This window comes from Anas platyrhynchos, chromosome 7, assembly GCF_047663525.1.
Source record: "Anas platyrhynchos isolate ZD024472 breed Pekin duck chromosome 7, IASCAAS_PekinDuck_T2T, whole genome shotgun sequence".
Lineage (NCBI taxonomy): Eukaryota > Metazoa > Chordata > Aves > Anseriformes > Anatidae > Anas > Anas platyrhynchos.
The window spans coordinates 31,105,440-31,123,017 of NC_092593.1; the positions used below are offsets into that span (position 1 = coordinate 31,105,440).

Consider the following 17,578-nt stretch of genomic DNA (forward strand, 5'->3'; position numbering starts at 1 on the left):
TGGCTCTAAGGGGCACTAAGTACTTGATCTTTGATCTGTGTTGGTAATGTTAAACAACTAAAACATTTGCTTGCCAATCGGATTTTATATTCGCAGTCCTTGGAATATCCACATAAACACTGATGATGCCTGTTTATGATCTTAGGAGTAAAATATTACTGGGTAATCTGCAATCACTTCATCATACTGGCATCAGACACACACTCTTGCATGCACAGAGTGGTGTTAGGGTTGAAGTTGTAGAGAATATTGTTGAGAAAGCATTATCTTTCGTGTTAGCGTTCCATCTGCAAGTATTACTGTTAAATTGCACTGCTTGAAACAAAGTTGTTCTCATCTACAAGAGCTGTAATTCACACAGCCAAGAGCAAACATCCTTTAATTTACAAAAACACAGGCCAGCACTGGAGACTTTCCTTGCTTTGAGAGGGTGGTGGTGGTGAATTTCACTGATCAGAAAACAAACCCATACCCTTACTAATTCAATTGCTGCTTTGCCTCACATAATTGGCAAAGGCTGATCTTCTATTAACCTGTTCTTTGATTCATTCTCTTTCGGGTTTTAAGTGGGGAGGTAAGTGCTGTGGTGTGGTCCCTTCAACTTTCTCAATGGTCTTTTAGGCAAAACCAATGAAGTGGACATGAAAAATGAGATTTTGGAGGATGTGGGGAAAAGAGAAATCTTGCAGAATACTGAGCATGAGGAACACAAAGAGGAGTCTGAGGAGCAGGAAGTACAGACATTGCATGCTGATGAAAACACAGAGGCAGAAAAAGTGATTGAAGAAACCGATGCCGGGTCAACAGCGATGTTACCAGATAGTAGGCTTACAGAACAAAACCAAAGCCTTGCAGAACCTGTGTCAGGGAATGCTTCTTCAAACGATGATAGTGACGCAGATGATTTGAGAAAGGAGGCAGAGTCAGCAGACACAGCAGCCCCACAGCCTGTTAGCGAGGAGGCCGAATGCTGTAACTCACATCCAAGGACAAATCAGACCTCAGAGGTGAGCTCAGTGCAGGGTCAGGATTTTGAGAGTCCTCAGGAAATGCCCAGAGACTTAGGTACAGAGCATGAACTGGAAAAAGCTGCTCCAGAACAGGAAGAACGAGAGGATGTGGAGACTAGCCATGCACTGAGTGCTAGTGACGTGGAACAAGCAGCTGACACTGCAGCTAACAGCTGTGAGTCAGTTTCTGACCAGCCAGAGCTACCAGGGTCTGAAGTAGCAGGCTCCCTGAGCGAAGAGGTGAATGTGGAGAGTCACCCTGAGACACTCCAGCATGTGGAAGAAAGTGCTGAGGACAAAGTTACAAATGTGCTGGAGGAAAAGCTCCTTGAAAGCAAAGACTGCACTGATGGTACAGCTGATGAGAAGGGAGGTGATAGAGCTGAAGAGGAAGATGAGGTGGGGAATACAGCTCAGGGTCAGGCAACAGAAAGGGATTCCGTGGGTTTGGAGGGGAAGGAGTCCCATGAAAGTGGTGTCCCAGCAGATAAAAGTGAAAAAGAGGAGGGAGGAGATCAGGCATGCATTCAGCCAGCTTCCTCAGAGGATGTTCATTTAGCATTGTTAGAGGAACAGAATATGCAAGAGAAAACAGAACTTAAAGCTGCTGAGGAAGACAGACAGAAAGAAGTACTGATGGAAAACCTGGAGGTGTGTTCAGATTCTGCAGGAACAGGCAAGCAGGAGGAAGCACCTGCGGAGTCTGTGGGCTCTGGTACCGAGGTGAAAGAAAATGTGCTGCAGCAGGCAGAGCCAGGCCCAGACGTTGTGAAAGAAATGGCATCTCAGGAAAGCAGTTCAGACCCAAGGGTTTTAGATGACAAAATTCAGGAATCAGAAATGGAAATACAATGTGAGTCTGGGAAAAGAGAGGAAAGTAGGGCAGAACAGGTGGAAGACTTAGAACCAAAGGTGGAACTTCAGACAGTTCAGTGTAGTAAAGACACAACAGGAGATCCAGTGGGAGAGAAAAATAGCTCTTCAGAAGATGAAGCACAGGATGCAGGTGAGCAAGAGGAAGGCGAAGCACAGGATGCAGGTGAGCAAGAGGAAGGCGAAGCACAAGCTGTAGTGCAGCAAGAGGAAGGCGAAGCACAAGCTGTAGTGCAGCAAGAGGAAGGTGAAGCACAAGCTGTAGTGCAGCAAGAGGAAGGTGAAGCACAAGCTGTAGTGCAGCAAGAGGAAGGTGAAGCACAAGCTGTAGTGCAGCAAGAGGAAGGTGAAGCACAAGCTGTAGTGAAGCAAGAGGAAGGTGAAGCACAGGATGCAGGTAAGCAAGAGGAAGGTGAAGCACAAGCTGTCGTGCAGCAAGAGGAAGGAGAAGCACCAGCTGTAGTAAAGCAAGAGGAAAGTGAATCTAAAGAGGAGTTCACTGTAGATCTTAGTGGAAATAGTGAAAACCAAGCTGATAAAGAAAAACTGAAAGAAGATGAGAAACAGTTAGAGCTTGCAAACCCCCACGGTGATGGATTTGCTCCTGAGGGTGATGCAAATAATTGTCTTGCACAGAAAGCTGAGATGGATGAAAATATGAGTGAGCGAGTTAGCTTGGAGGCTCAAGCAGAGGAAGAACTAGAAGATGATGGTGATGCATTTGACTTCGATGAAGAATCAAAACAGATACTGGAAACTGATGAAAAATCTGATGATGGAGAGAAAGCTGATACACAGAATGGGGAGGATGATAGAGCAAATGGCGAGGTCAAAAAAACTGCCCAAGCAAGTGAAGCTGGAAAAAGAACTGGTGAAATAGAAACCGAAGTCCCCTTGACTGAAGATGACAGCTTACGGCATAAGAACGGAGACGAGTCTGGAGAAGCAGGGCACTTGCAAGGGGAAGCGTCGTCACTGAAAACTGATGAGAAGGCCGATGTGTTGGAAGATGAAAGTAAAGCATCAGATTCTAATGAAGTGGAAAAAATACCAGATGTTTCAGAACAGGATTTGGAAAGTGCTTACAGGGCAGAAAGCAAAGAGGATTTGCAAGGTGGTAGAAGGGGTAAGGGTAAATCTAGAGATGACTGTACAATATCCTAAGTTAAAAATCTCAGGCTACACGAGATACATGCCATTTGATCAGTCTCAGTACAGAAGCATGCACTTTGCACAACAGATCAGGCCTTAGGAATATAGGCATACTCTTAAGGTGTTTTTTTTCCTTATAGGTAACTCTCATCATAATACACTGCCAGGTCGTATAAGTGGTAATGATGCAACTATTAAGTTATTCACTGACGTACCTAGCCACAAAAAATCATGCGTGGGTTTGGTTTTGCTGTGTCTCAGGTTAAATGTTACCAAAAGAGCAAGCTTCACAAACGAGCTATGCGGTCTATCTTGCAGTTAAAGTACTTTTAGTGTGAATAACTGCTACTGAGGAACTTTTATATGAAATTCCTCCTTTCTAGCCTACTCTAATGATAGGTTATCTGAATGTACTTCCGTGTGCATTAGATCGACAGTATGTTAACGCCTTGTCATGAAGGAACTCAGTAGCTCAGCAACACTGAGATCTAATGTTGAAACTTGTTGCTGAATGATTAAAGCCCAGGAACCAATTTTTTGTTGCTGTGGAACAAGATAATGTCATTCCACTTTTTGTATCTTTCTAATATGGACATATTCCAAAGTATCAATCACTGTGAATGCGCTTAGTCTAAACTCTTTGGAGGAACAATTCACATTTTGAAGGAAGTACAGCATGCAGGTTGCTAAAAGGAGCAAATATATTATTGTTTACTTCATCTAGGCACTTTGCACCACAATAGGCCTTTTACACCATGTCTCACATGTTTTTTTTCCTAAGCAAGTATCAGTACACACTGTAACATGTGCTTAGGTTTGCTATTCAGTACTGTCTAGCTATGAATATTACAAAATACTTATTTTTCCAAGAAGGTTTTTGTTTAAAATTGCATTCCTTACTGCATTATATATATATATATATATATATATTTCCAAAATATTATTCTGAAAGAATGTTTTTTTTCCTCTGAAAAATTCTTTCCTCCTCTTTTTCTGGAGAGAAGATAACTTTGGATGTCTTAGTCCTTACTGGGTGTTAGACTAAAGACTGTTGTTGTTTTCTGTACTAGCCCCCCGAGCCTTTTTGAAAAGCAGGAGTACTTTGAATTGTTGGCTTGAACTAGGCACTTCGACTCACTGCTATATTTTGTGCATCTTTTGTAGTGCTTGGGAGGAAGAGCATGTTTTGCATAAGTTGTGTTAAGCAGTGAACATCCAAAGGGAATGCAAACTGAGCAGTCGGGAGGGGGCTGTAGAAGGTTCTGTCTGTGTTGATGTTACAAAGCTGATGGATTGCAAACAGACTGCAAAATTTCAAGATGTATATCAAAATGTACTGAGCTGTATATAATTGAAATAAACATATTTTCTACTTTAAATTGCCTGTCCAGAGCACTGTTTATAAACCTGCATAAATATTTTTTTTAAATCCGTATCATTTCACAAACACCATTTCTACAGCTTTCTTAAATGTATTGCATTGTGCTGCATAGATAGAGCTGTCCCGTTAGGCAGCCTTGGGGTTTGAGGTCAGTGGATGCGATGGCACCCATGGCAGCACACCTGTGACAGAACTATAAACCTTTAACTCCTTTCATATGACTTCTCTCCAATTTAAAACAGCTTCAGTATGGTTTCTGTAAGTATTAGCAGTTGTGTTTATTAAGGGTTTACACTAAATGCTAACCTAAAAAGTCACAAATCTTTAAACTATCTCTCCTTGACGTGTAGTAGAGTTTAAATAAAGATTTTTCCCTTGCCACGTTCAACTGTAATACATGGTTTAATGTTGAAAGTCTTTAAAGGTATTTATATTTAAATGTTAAGTACAGTTAAATATATAACTAAATGTTCTTGCCAGGCGTCACCTAACCTTGTGGATGGATATACGATCAACTTCCAGTTAAATTAGTCATGTGCCAGCATTTCCGATATTTTTCAGGAGTTAGAAACACAACAGGAGTGCTTCTGGATGGTTGAAGGGCAGGTAATGGCGACCTATTTTTAACTATTTTTTACCACTTCAAGGTAAAAAAGCATCTATAAGGGAAGTCCTCTTTTAAAGGCAAGTCAGAGAAAGAAACAATGACAACTCTAGTCTTAACTGTCCGTGTGCCTGCTTTTACCCGCAGTAACTTGCCAAATCTCAATGAAACTACAGTAGGAACAAGAACATGGGCAGGCGATAAACAGCTTATGTACTGGAAGTCCTCCCTTGAATGTTAGCTGCTTGGTGCCAGTGTTGGCAGCCAGTTCCTGACTTCTGGAATTGGGCAAGCACCACGGAGAAGGAGGTGGTCCTGGTGTTCCTTAGCTCTTCACTTTCTTCTTCGGTATATGCACATCAAGGGAGGGGGGGAGGTCTCTCTGGTAAATAATCTTAAAGATAAAAGGAACTGCAAGATGATGTGTTCGGAGTTTAAATCAAATATTATATGCGAGTGAGCTTTTGAATAAAATGTATTGCATTAGAGAGAGGGGGAGGGGACAGTGTCTCAGGAGGAAATTCCTACCAGATGGGTGCCTCGTAAAGTTACGTAATTGAAAACCATTTTTCATGTTTTCCCTGTGATATCTAACAGATACAATAATAGATACATCTTGTCCCTTGCGTTGTTTTAGACTTTCAAAGGCAGCAAAATAACTTTCAAACTTTTAAGGGAGTTTACAGTGAAACCAAGAAATCATGAGATGAACTAAAACCAGGAATCTGATTCTGCAATGTTACCCAGTTTGTCTTGAGCAGAGGCAGCCAGCTCATGTGAGCACAGGGTCACAATGTGCAAGACTTCTTTTTACTTTTCTTTTCTTTTTTTTTTTTTTTTTAAAATGACCCATGATAAGTTGATGGATTCAGAGAAGCAATATTGTGCCACCTTCTGTTGGATTCCTCCAGCTCCCTCAAGCCGTTGGTGTGTTTCCATGGGACGCAGCCCTCACTTTTTGCCTTCCCACCCTCCACGGACGCTTTAGCCTTTTCAGTTGCATCAACATTAATTACCTGTTGGACCATGCAAACCATTAAAGTTAAAATTAGCAGCTTCCCATGCCACAATTCCCTCAATATAGGAAGAGATATCAAGTGTCTGTGGGCTATTAGGGGATGTTAGGTCAATTTTGCCACTGAAGCAGCACCGTAGTTAGCAATACTTTGAATCAACTGCATTACCAAGTAATTTAGAGTGCTCACGTGCCTTAACAGGTTGGAAATCATCTTACCAACGTTAGATCTCACTGAGATGAATCTCAGAGCAATTAATTAATTGATTTCAGAGTAATTAATTAATTGATTTCAGAGTAATTTCATTCGTTGTAATATCTTTGTATTTGAAATATGGATAATGACTGTTTTATTTTGGAGTTATAATTAGCTGCTTCATGTGCTAAGTCAGGACATTGCTCTTTTCCACCCATAGCTCTAGAAGCCCTCAGATCCTTGGTTTGCTGGAAAAAAATGTCTCTTAAAAGCAAAAATAAAGCTTTATGAAAAGATCTATTAAAGCTGAAGTAAGTTTTATGTATTGCTGTGGGGTTGTAGGATACATGAAACTGAAGATCTTTTATCTACGCGTGCAGAAAGCTTTTCTACATAAGCAGCAATTTTAGCAAACTAATATTTTCTGTGATCTTGTAAATCCTGCTGCCAGCATGTCATCTGTCCTAGTGTGGTGCAGATACCCATCATGAGGGAAGAGAGAAGTGATGGTGAGACCCAATCTGAAGGTTCACCCCAGAATGCTCACGCTGGTTTTGCAGGGAGAGAGGCTGGGGGAAGATGATGTGCTTCCTTACTGGGCACTGGAGGTGTCCTTTCATTAGGCAGACGTATTTCACCCCACAACAGTGGTTGTGGTAATAAAAGTATTTCAACTGTGTGCATGACTGACTTCCTTTTAGGATTAAGGTGGATTATTTGGCCTCTTTGGAGTCTGTGAGTTTGGGATAGATTTATAGTGGCCTAGAGATTTTCTTCTGCACCAGTCCTTTTTCTCTTTCCTAATCCTATGTAACTTCATTTCTTGATCTCTGCTGACCTGTGACACCCAATTCTATCTTCATTCTGAATATCTATGACTTTCCTTTTACTATTTGCCCTCCTTGCTTTCTTCATTGGACTTCATTTTTCCCCCTTCATATTTGTACAGAATTTCTGTCTTCAGCTTCCCATATAAGTATGTGAAACTGTTTTATTCTTTCAAAGGATATTTTTCTCTTGTTAGTTTACAAAAACATGAATGTGTTTTCCTCCCCCATCAATGCTCAGGTGTAACAATGCTGGGCATGTTACAAATAGCTAATAAAAAAGATAGGTTCAAAATGAATGTGTAGAACTGCTGAACTGGGATGTCACTTTAGGGTCTGTATTTGAGTACTGCATCAGAAGACAAGGTAAAGGTTTTATTCTGTGCTCTAGAATGACTGCTGGTACGTGGGAACTTGGATACACAGGAGAGAAATGACTTACCACGAATTACTAGGTAATGGACTGCTCCTGTCTGCCAAATAGATGGAGTTTCAGTTGAAAACTTCAGTTTTGCCCATGGCTTGGTTGATACAGACTGTTTATTCTCTTTATTGAATGTGTGAACAAGAAAAAAAAAAAAAAGGTGAAGACTTTGGCCTGCTAGGGATTTAACAGTGAACAAGGATAACAGCGTGTTGTATTTTAAAATGATTTTCAAAGCTTTTCAAAAATATTTGTCTGTCAACATGAAAATCCATCCACCTGCTAAAAGCCCAGCATTCTTCTGTCTGTGACCTATAAATTGCTTTCCTTGAGTTTACAAATGTCTTTTTTTCCTATGAGTGACCTTTGGATTTTAACAATGTAATAACTAACAGGCAAGACCTTAGATGTGGAGTTGAGCTCTGCACTCCCTCTGGCTTGGTTCTGAGCAGTGACTGCTTGCTGGCAAGGCAGGTAAACCAAATAAAACCACAATAAACACACGTGTCAAAGCTGTGGAGTAAGACCTGTCTGAGGTCAATATATCGAATGAGAACATTTGAAGGCTATGTTCCAGTGTACTTCTGTTGAGGTAACTGAACAAACTAAGGTTGTTAATGGACGAGGTAAAGTGATCTTAGTGATCTGAAAAATTGTGAGTAAAGATTCGTTGCGTACGGTTCTTGCTAAAATGCTTTCACATTTTGCATTAATAGGAAAGAAGAAACAAGAGATCTGGTTCCTTGCCTCTATTTCTCTTTTCCAGTTGTCTCATTCTGTACTGTGTACTTTATTAATCAATGCCCCACACCTCTGTGTGCTGATCTGTAGCACTTGCAGGTTCAAGTCTAACGCCACAACCATTGGTCTGGATTGCCCATTGCCTTCTTGATGTCTGACTGAGAGGATTTACTCTGGAGGATAAAAGCGAAAATATTTTACAAGACTGCTGTGTTTGAAATAAAAATGATTTCATGGTCATAATGCCGGGGATAACACAATGTTGTTGTCATGCTGTTTAGTAAAAGAACTGAGGGTTTTAAGCGTTGAGAACGTGCTGTGATTACAGGTGTTTACTGTATTTTTATGATGTTGAATTGTAAAGATCTGTGAGATTTTGTGTTGCAGTTGTGTTTGACCCTAGAGTTCTTGCATGCTAACCTAACGTAGAAGATTAGCCTCTTTGCATGCAGCTGGGTGCTGCTACTGCCGTGACAAGCATGCTCTGTGAGAATGACATAACCTCCCCTGGCTGCAGCCCCCTCCCAGTCCTGTCTGTGGCCTCATTTCCTGTGGTACGTGCATAACTACCTTCATCATTAGTTTCACTAACCTTAACGATTCGTTGTCATATCGGATATGCTCTGAAACGCGTGGCTCACTTAAATCAGCACTGAACTTCCAGTTTTCTCTTTCAGAGAGGCTGAGGAAACTCATTGATGAACGGGAATCCTTACTAGACCAGGTAATCTCACACAAACTGAGATGCTGTGCATTGACTAAACGTATGATGAAAACAGTAAAGATTCAGGAAACAAAAAATGTCCCTAATACAGATTATAGAACAAACAAAACCTTGTCTTTCAGCATGTGCTGTGTTCTTGCTGAGGACTTTATGCTTCCCCCTGAGTCTTTTCTCCTGTGCATTAGCTCAGGGCATGAGACAGATGACCCACGGGGCCTGTTTCATGTTGCTAACCAGGCACATTTGGCGCTCAGAGTATTCCAGATTCCTGCCTGTAGCCACCTAAATCTCTGTCATGACTATTTCTGAAAAAATACTTCGGATTAGGTGAGGCCAAGGGAAAAACATATATATGATCCGGAAATTATAGAAGCAAACTTTACGTCCAAGAGTTAGCCTTCCTAATTGCTGGATCTGTGGGTAGTGACCAATCTGGAAAGAATGTTAGAGGAATTACAGGAGATGGGTAAAATGCAATTAAAGTAATTATTACTAATACCACGATATAGTGGATATAATCCTTATTCAAAACATTTTAGCTGATCGGTTTCTCTCCAGGATGCCCTGTGCTTTCATTTATGGACTGTATCCTTGGCCTTGGGGTTTCCTGCACAATCAATCACAATTTGGGGTTTTTAAGAATGCTTTATATGAATGTGCCAACAGAACATTTATAGCTTTTTTAATAAAACATTCTTCCTCTTATTATTCTTGGCCCTGAATTTATGCATAAGTACTGATACTTAAACTATGGTGTTATTTGCCAAAAGAATTTCCAGGAAATTTTATACCAAAAGATTTTTTGGAATTTAGTTTTTTAAAAGTTTCATAACACTTGACCGAACTTGAGTCTTGAGCCACAATTTTACTGTACTTGTTTTAAGAGCTATTTTGTGTCTTTCAGGTTAAAAAATTAAAGGGTCAACTGGAAGAAAAGCAAAAGAATGGCAAGATGGAGAATGCACAATCAGAAGATGAAGTTCTGGAAAATGGGACAGATATGCACATGATTGACCTCCAAAGTGAGCTGCATTTTGGTTTTAAGAGAACTTTTGTGTCCTGCATGTGAGTGAGAGAATGTGTCTGTGCAATGAACACATAGCTCTAGGTAAACACCAGCCTTCGGTTCTAAGGCAGCTTCAAACTGGGAGCCAGCCATGCACTTCTGCTAGAGGTGAGGGAATGATTATCCTTTGAACAAGAATGCAATTGGAAATCTCCCATATGTTCCCCACGGCATAAGTTCCCTGTCACGCCTGGTTAATTCTGCTTTCAGAGTGGCCAGAAAGTGATCAGATGAGATTGGGGATAGCTCCTACCTGCTAGGCACTGAATGGGTTTAGCTGCCAGCTCGGATACAGAAGGAAACCCAAGAGAGTTACAGTCCTGCTGTCCTGAGTAGATTTATGTAGCATGAAAATCTTACGAGAGACTTGTCAAGATTTGTTCTGACATCTCTTATAAATCTGCGATTCTTTTAGGAGATGCCAACAGACAGATCAGTGATCTCAAATTTAAACTAGCAAAGTCTGAGCAAGAGATAACGGCATTGGAGCAGAATGTAAGTTCCTGGTTTGTTGTTTGTTTACTCTTGGTGAGAATGCAAAGAGTGTATTGTATTCTATGAAAAAGAAAGTCTTGATTAATGTGACTTCCCTTAAAATAAAAAGCAGGATCGTTGCAGCATCAAGGCTGTTGAAGTTAAATCACAAAGACTAAAATGCTTGCATTGATCTATAAGAAAAAGAATATGTTATTCGTCTTCACCAAATGAAAACCTCTCAAAGACAAATGTCTACTTAAAGCATTTTAAGAACTCTGCAGAATACTTTCTTGTGCCTAGCTACTGGCAATTCTTACATGGCTCCTGGTGTATGATGTGGTATATGTAGATTTTGTACAAGACTGCTCAATTGTGACTGCTCTTGACCAGAGTATGTCATCAATATTCTTGCTGACATAAATAGCTATGTTTAGTAAATTTAGTCTATATTTAGTCTGTTTTCTGTTGCTGGAAGTGTATTAAATATGGAGATGTATGAAAGGTCTGGAGGTACTTACCATGGCCAGGCTTTGATGTATTTTTTCCTCAAAATATCCCTTCCTTGTATTAAATAAAATCTAGCAACTCTCTCTGGATATCGTTAAACTGTAACTTCACTCTTAACTAAGAGTAAAGCTTCAGAGTAACTCCTTTTGTACAGTTGTTTAATTCAGAAAATTTGCTTGTCCCTTAGGTAATACGATTGGAAGGTCAGGTAGCCCGATACAAAACTGCTGCTGAAAATGCTGAAAGAGTAGAAGATGAACTGAAAGCAGAGAAACGCAAACTACAGCGAGAGGTAACTAAATGTAAACTGTCATAAACTAGCAGTCAGTCTGTGCTGCAGAAGGGGAGACTTGTCTCTGCAGTGTGTTTTAGAGCAGGAACTACCTGTCTTGGTGTGTAGCAAAGAATAAACATCTACTTTTTTTTTTTTTTTTTTTGGTATTTGGTCTGTTTAACCAAACTTCTAGCACTAAAACTGGAGTAACAGTCACGACTGTGGACTCCCACTGCCATTTCAGCATTTGCTTCTGAACTGACTTGTAATGCCTCACTTTGTACCAGAGTTGGTTCTCTGGAGCAAACTCAGGTGCTTCTTGTGCAATTTGAATCTGGAAGCAGCCTTCAGATGCTCAGCTTTGCATGTTACTGTACTGTGAAGTGTTCACTTGGTTCCCCATTGATCAAGCTGAATAATTCCTACGTATTTGGTGTCCTTGTTGCACCCAGAAGCTCTTTACTTTGGATGTTATAAACTCCAGGTTTGTAATTAGAAGAAATCACTGGTCTTCTAAGGAGATGTGGTTCAGAGTGATTTTGACCATAGTTAGAATCATAGAATCATAGAATATCCTGAGTTGGAAGGGACCCTTAAGGATCATCAAGTCCAACTCTTGACACCGCACAGGTCTACCCAAAAGTTCAGACCATGTGACTAAGTGCACAGTCCAATCTCTTCTTAAATTCAGTCAGGCTCGGTGCAGTGACCACTTCCCTGGGGAGCCTGTTCCAGTGTGCAACCACTCTCTCTGTGAAGAACCCCCTCCTGATGTCAAGCCTAAACTTCCCCTGCCTCAGCTTAACCCCGTTCCCGCGGGTCCTGTCGCTGGTGTTAATGGAGAAAAGGTCTCCTGCCTCTCGACACCCCCTTACGAGGAAGTTGTAGACTGCGATGAGGTCTCCCCTCAGCCTCCTCTTCTCCAGGCTGAACAGGCCCAGTGCCCTCAGCCGTTCCTCGTACATCTTCCCCTCCAGGCCTTTCACCATCTTCGTAGCCCTCCTCTGGACACTCTCCAACAGTTTCATGTCCTTTTTATACTGTGGTGCCCAGAACTGCACACAGTACTCGAGGTGAGGTCGCACCAGCGCAGAGTAGAGCGGGACAATCACCTCCCTTGACCTACTAGCGATGCCGTGCTTGATGCACCCCAGGACACGGTTGGCCCTCCTGGCTGCCAGGGCACACTGCCGGCTCATATTCAACTTGTTGTCTACCACGACCCCCAGATCCCTCTCTTCTAGGCTGCTCTCCAGCGTCTCATTGCCCAGTCTGTATGTGCAGCCAGGGTTTCCCCGTCCCAGGTGCAGGACCCGGCACTTGCTCTTATTGAACTTCATGCGGTTGGCGATCGCCCAGCTCTCCAACCTATCCAGATCCCTCTGCAAGGCCTTTCCACCCTCATTCGAGTCCACAACTCCTCCAAGTTTGGTGTCATCAGCAAACTTGCTCAAAATACCTTCTATTCCTACATCCAGATCGTTTATAAAAATATTGAAAAGTACCGGCCCTAAAATGGAGCCTTGAGGGACCCCACTAGTGACCGCCCGCCAGCCTGACGCAGCGCCATTCACCATAACCCTTTGGGCCCTGCCCGTTAGTTCTTTTACCAAACTTCATGTTCTCTCCAAATAACTGCAACCAGCTTTAAATATACGTATATATATTACCAGCTTCTTTCACACCTGCCTCCTGAGGTGTGTTTTTTTCAGGATGTCTCTCTCTGCTTTTACTAAATTACATTGACCAGGGAGTGGTGTTGATAGTGATCAGATTCCTTTGAGATGAGATAAGGATACTAAATTCTGGTCCCTGTTCCAAGGGGATGGGGGATGGGCTAGGGTGGTTCATTTTAATATCTAAGGATATTCTGGATTAAGTGGCCTTTAAATTAGATTTTGTAGTTCTTGTTGTTCCTTCCTGGTGAGTACCCTAGTAGCTGTGTAAAAGGCTTCTTTCTCCTGGGCTAATAAGTCTTGAAGTCTCTTCCATGAAGTGCAGTGGCTTTGGTCAAAAATGAGCCACCTTAAAGGTTTTTAGTCTGCTCCTTAGGATGCTGTCCTGGGGGGCAGTAGGTTGCCCAAGGCCAGAAGGGTACCAAATAATGCAATGCTGTTTTCTCTCCTGGCTCTAGACCAGGATGCTTTTGCTACACCTCTTTATGCTCCTTCCTTCTACATAATAAATAATCCTTGTTGTTTCTCAGGGTCAGTCTTACTGACTGGCAAGTCACAAATCAAGGCAAACCTTCAAATCTGTTTTGTGGAGTTGTTGGCACCTTTATCATGGTGGTGGCTTTTGCAGACTGTCTGCATTCCACCTCTCTCTACCTACCCCTGTCCCTTGGTGGATTTTACAGAAAAGAAAGGCACCTAGGCAGTGGCTGTAATTCTGGGAAACAGAAACATAAAAGCCAGGCTGTGAGACAGGTGTCTGTGACCCGATGGATCTCTGAGCATCCACACCTCTGAAGCCAAGGCAAAGTCCGAGCCATATGTTCAACATTCTGTAAATAGCTTGGATTCTTGGCACTGTGCTTAGAAAATATCTGTGTGGCCTTCAAAACAACAGCACAAGCAGTTAAGAGCATTCACTGTTAACTCTGCTAGTAGGAATTTTCAGCTGCTTCATATCTTGTAAGGAAGCTTTTGCAATATTGTCAGTTAGTGGAGGTATCTACAAGCCTTGCTTTATTTTTGGAAAGAAAAAGCACTGCAAAAGTTACATTCTTTTTCTGCTTCTTTCCTCCAGCTTCGTTCAGCACTGGATAAAACCGAAGAGCTCGAGGTCAGCAATGGCCATCTAGTAAAACGCTTGGAGAAGATGAAAGCTAACCGGAGTGCTTTATTGTCGCAGCAATAACCGACGCCTTTCAGCGGAAACGACTACTTGACAGAATGAGAACAACACTGCAGATGCTTCTGTCTCTCGCTGTCTGGGATGCTTTGCGTCATGCCTTCTGACAACAGACAACCGCAACACTTGCTACGTGCCACCCAGTCGTGGTTCTCTCTACGCAGATTCAAACCTACTGCGCTACATGCATAGGAGTAGCTGATCCAAATGGCTGTGCCCGCGGGGGCCCTTCTACACACTACTTTGGGTACACTTGGCAGACGGTATCCATATACCATATAAGAAGCACATCGGGGCGCCGTGTGTTCTCCATCCAGAAGGCACAGCAGCCATTTATTGCCATTTAAAATGGCATTCAAAGAAAAAACAAAAACACTTTAGCTGGACTGGAATTTTGTGTCTTGCTGAAAACTTTAATAAAAACACTAAGTTTTAGACTTTCTCATGACAGTATCTGTAATTTAGTGACTACGGTAGAGTTATTCATAGTAGGCTTTTTCATTTACAAATCACTGTGGAACCACAAGCCATTACAAAGCAAAACTCCTTCAGTGGAAACCATGGAAGAAGATGGTCTTGGAAGCAAAAGTGACCTTAAATGACTTTGCCAATAAAACAAAGGTATTTGGAGGGATTTTTGCACCAGTTGAATCATAAGACTATTTTATTTCAGGGTAAATAGGCAATAGCTTCATTGGATTTCAAATCTTATTTGTATTATTTAATCCCTGCTCTTGGAATTGAAGTAAAATACTTCTAAAGGATGTAAAGTTGCATTAATAAACCAGCATAAGGCCATGTTTTAAGAAATGGTGGGCTTTGCACTTACATCACTTCAGTGCATTTGTCAAATCAAGTGTCACTTGCTTAAACAAAATACATAATGGGTTTTTTACATCAGAAACTATCTACTGGTCCATGAACTGCTAGGAAACTATGCCACTACCAAATGCAAGTCTCATCTTAAAAAAGTAACTGATAAGTAAAGAAGCACTTTAGAAAATGTTACTGCATATGCTTTTTCTACAAATGCAGAAATAGCAAATTATTTCCTTCTGAAGTTACTGTAAAGGTTTTCCACTTTTCATGAAAAATAATGTAATAAACTGCCTGCAACATTTGAATTGGTTATACACAACTAGCACTACAGCTCTGGTTTATTGGAAATGATTCTGAATGTACTACTCAAAGGAGAACAGCAGTTGCCTGAAGATGAAGTCTGTCCTTTCCCCTTCAGCCCTAACCAAAAGCTCACAAGTAATGCAGGTGACTGATCCCTTAGCAATCTGCTCCCAGCATGGAGCAGATTCCTGGCAAACAGGAGCAACCTTCTGTTGATACGGTTCTGTTAAGCCAAATCCAGACCCCAGGAGACCATTTCTTCCTAACTTGGACTTTCTGGGTCCAGATCTTTCCCTAGCCTCTTCCTCGCAGACTAGAGGTTAGAGTACAAACCGCTGCTATTTTCAACATCAGGGGATTGCTGGCATCTTCTTAGAGCACCTTCGCAAATTACATAAACCAAAAACAGTATCTGAATGTGTTTCTGTGGTTTGGCTAGAAAATAACACCTTCCTTTTTGCCTTTTCTGGGTGGGCCCTGAACTTTACAAATGAAGTACTGAAAATAATATTCCAGGAGGAAGTTTTTTGTGCCCCTGGGGGAAATAAGTATGTCTTTGTCGATCAAGTCGGGTAGAGCGTGGGGAGTAAAGGAATCTTAAACTTCAACTCCAGCTAGGACTTTTTTTTTTTTTTTTTTTTTTTTTTAATTTGAGGGGAACATTCAGGTGCAGAGCCATGTTTCTTGTGGAATACCTCAAAATCGCTGTGGATACCAATTTACAACTTTCTGTGGTTGACTCGTGTAATTTCTGGTGTACAAAGCCTCTGGGGCCTAAAAAATGAATTAAGGGTTTTTTCTGAATGCAAAAAAACATGCTAAATACAACATCTTACCACCTGATGATGCGGTATGTGATTGCCACCGATCATTTTTGGTTGTGGTAGCAGTGAAAACTCCCCTGGCACGATTCAGGAGAAACGAACTAGCAACTAAATGTTGGTCCAAAAGGCTGAAAGTAATACTTTGCTCATCAAGAAGTGATGTGTTTATTAAGTAGATTGCATCTTGCACCCCATAAACATTAACCTCATGACAAATCAGATGTGTATTTCAACCTGGTTATGCTTAGTAGAAATCTTTGTGTGTGATGAAGTAGCTGAATGTTGAAGCCGCATTTTTCCCCCTAACTTTCAGTATGACTTAGCTTTAGAATAAGGGAAGAAGAAGTACCGGTAGGTTTAATGCAAACTGGTTTATGTTTTCCTGTGAAGAATGTACAACAACAGGGCTTTGAATGGTAATAATAGCACATGCCCCAGTCCTTTTAATTGAGCTCCAAACAGGAGAGCCTCTGTGCCCAGCCTGCTGACTCGAAGCGGAGCCGAGCAGTGGCAGCCTGGCGAGGAACGGCTCCGGGGAGAACCAGGATGAGTTTTCCTAGAAATTGTATTTAAAACTGCTATCCTTTTGTTTTCGTTTTTAAATGTTCGATAATTTTATTGTTTGCGAATGGAATGTTACCCGAAATGTTTGTTGGTTTGTTTGTTTGTTTGAAAACAAATCTGTTAGGAGATGGGAGCGTGGATAAGGAAATTCATCAGCAGAACTTGCCAATAAAAATGTCACTTTTCGGGTACTTTTTATGGAGTGGTCTGTCATCATAACGTTACTGGTAAAAGTTCCCTTGGAAAATACAGGCTTTTTGGACAACACTGGTACAACAGGCTCACCACACTGTTCAATACACTATTGCAGACACAAACTTGAGCAACATACTTCCCAGTTGTTCACTGTCTGAAGGCAGGAGGCTGTGTGGTATGAGGCACTGGTACAAAACGTACCCCCAAAATACTGACATTTATAACAGCCGGGTGTCCCTGGGGGTAAGGGTGGGGGATTGTCTTCTGAAGGTAATTGAGGTTTGAAGGGGCAGATAGTTGGAGGCCTTAAAACATTTTTACTGTTTTTTGAGTATGTTTGAAGATCAGACCTTGAAAAAGCATCTCACCAGAAGGAAACTTGAACGGTGGTGTTAGTGGGACTTAGTATCTGTTGAAAGTATTTATAGTAAACGTTGGGGTTGTTGGATTTGGGGTTGGTGGTGGGTTTTAGGCAGCTCAGGGGCGTTTTGCACACTTGAATAAAAACATTATAACGCACGTGGCTGGAAAGAAGTTTACTTCAGGCCTTTGGGCAGCCAGAACCAACACCAGCCTAGAAAAACCACTGAAGCGCCCGGGCTGCACTGGCCCTGAGGGGCGGCGCCATGAGGCGCTGCCGGGGCCGCGTCGCCGCTGCCCCCGCTGTGAAATGACGGCGCTCGGCGCCGGCCGCGGGGCGCGCCTCGGCCAATCAGGAGCTCGGGAGCTCCCCCCGCAGCCAATGG

At 41.9% G+C, this 17,578-nt stretch overlaps 1 protein-coding gene across 42 annotated transcripts in view; it reads left to right on the forward strand.

Annotated features, from left to right (window-relative positions):
* Positions 1-16,741, forward strand: part of LRRFIP1 (LRR binding FLII interacting protein 1) — a 101,363-nt gene extending 84,622 nt beyond the window's left edge. For 37 of the 42 annotated variants that reach the window (XM_038182441.2, XM_072041241.1, XM_038182463.2 and 34 more), the window contains one exon: positions 622-4,414. In XM_038182441.2, coding sequence (XP_038038369.2) covers positions 622-3,047 — 2,426 coding nt within the window. In that variant the 3' untranslated portion in view covers positions 3,048-4,414. Of the gene's footprint in view, positions 1-621; positions 8,778-8,900; positions 8,950-9,851; positions 9,970-10,428; positions 10,509-11,184; positions 11,290-14,022 lie in introns of those variants that run through there. The other 5 variants (XM_072041258.1, XM_072041260.1, XM_005027108.6 and 2 more) reach the window with 4 other exon arrangements.
* Positions 16,742-17,578: the final 837 nt, after the last annotated feature.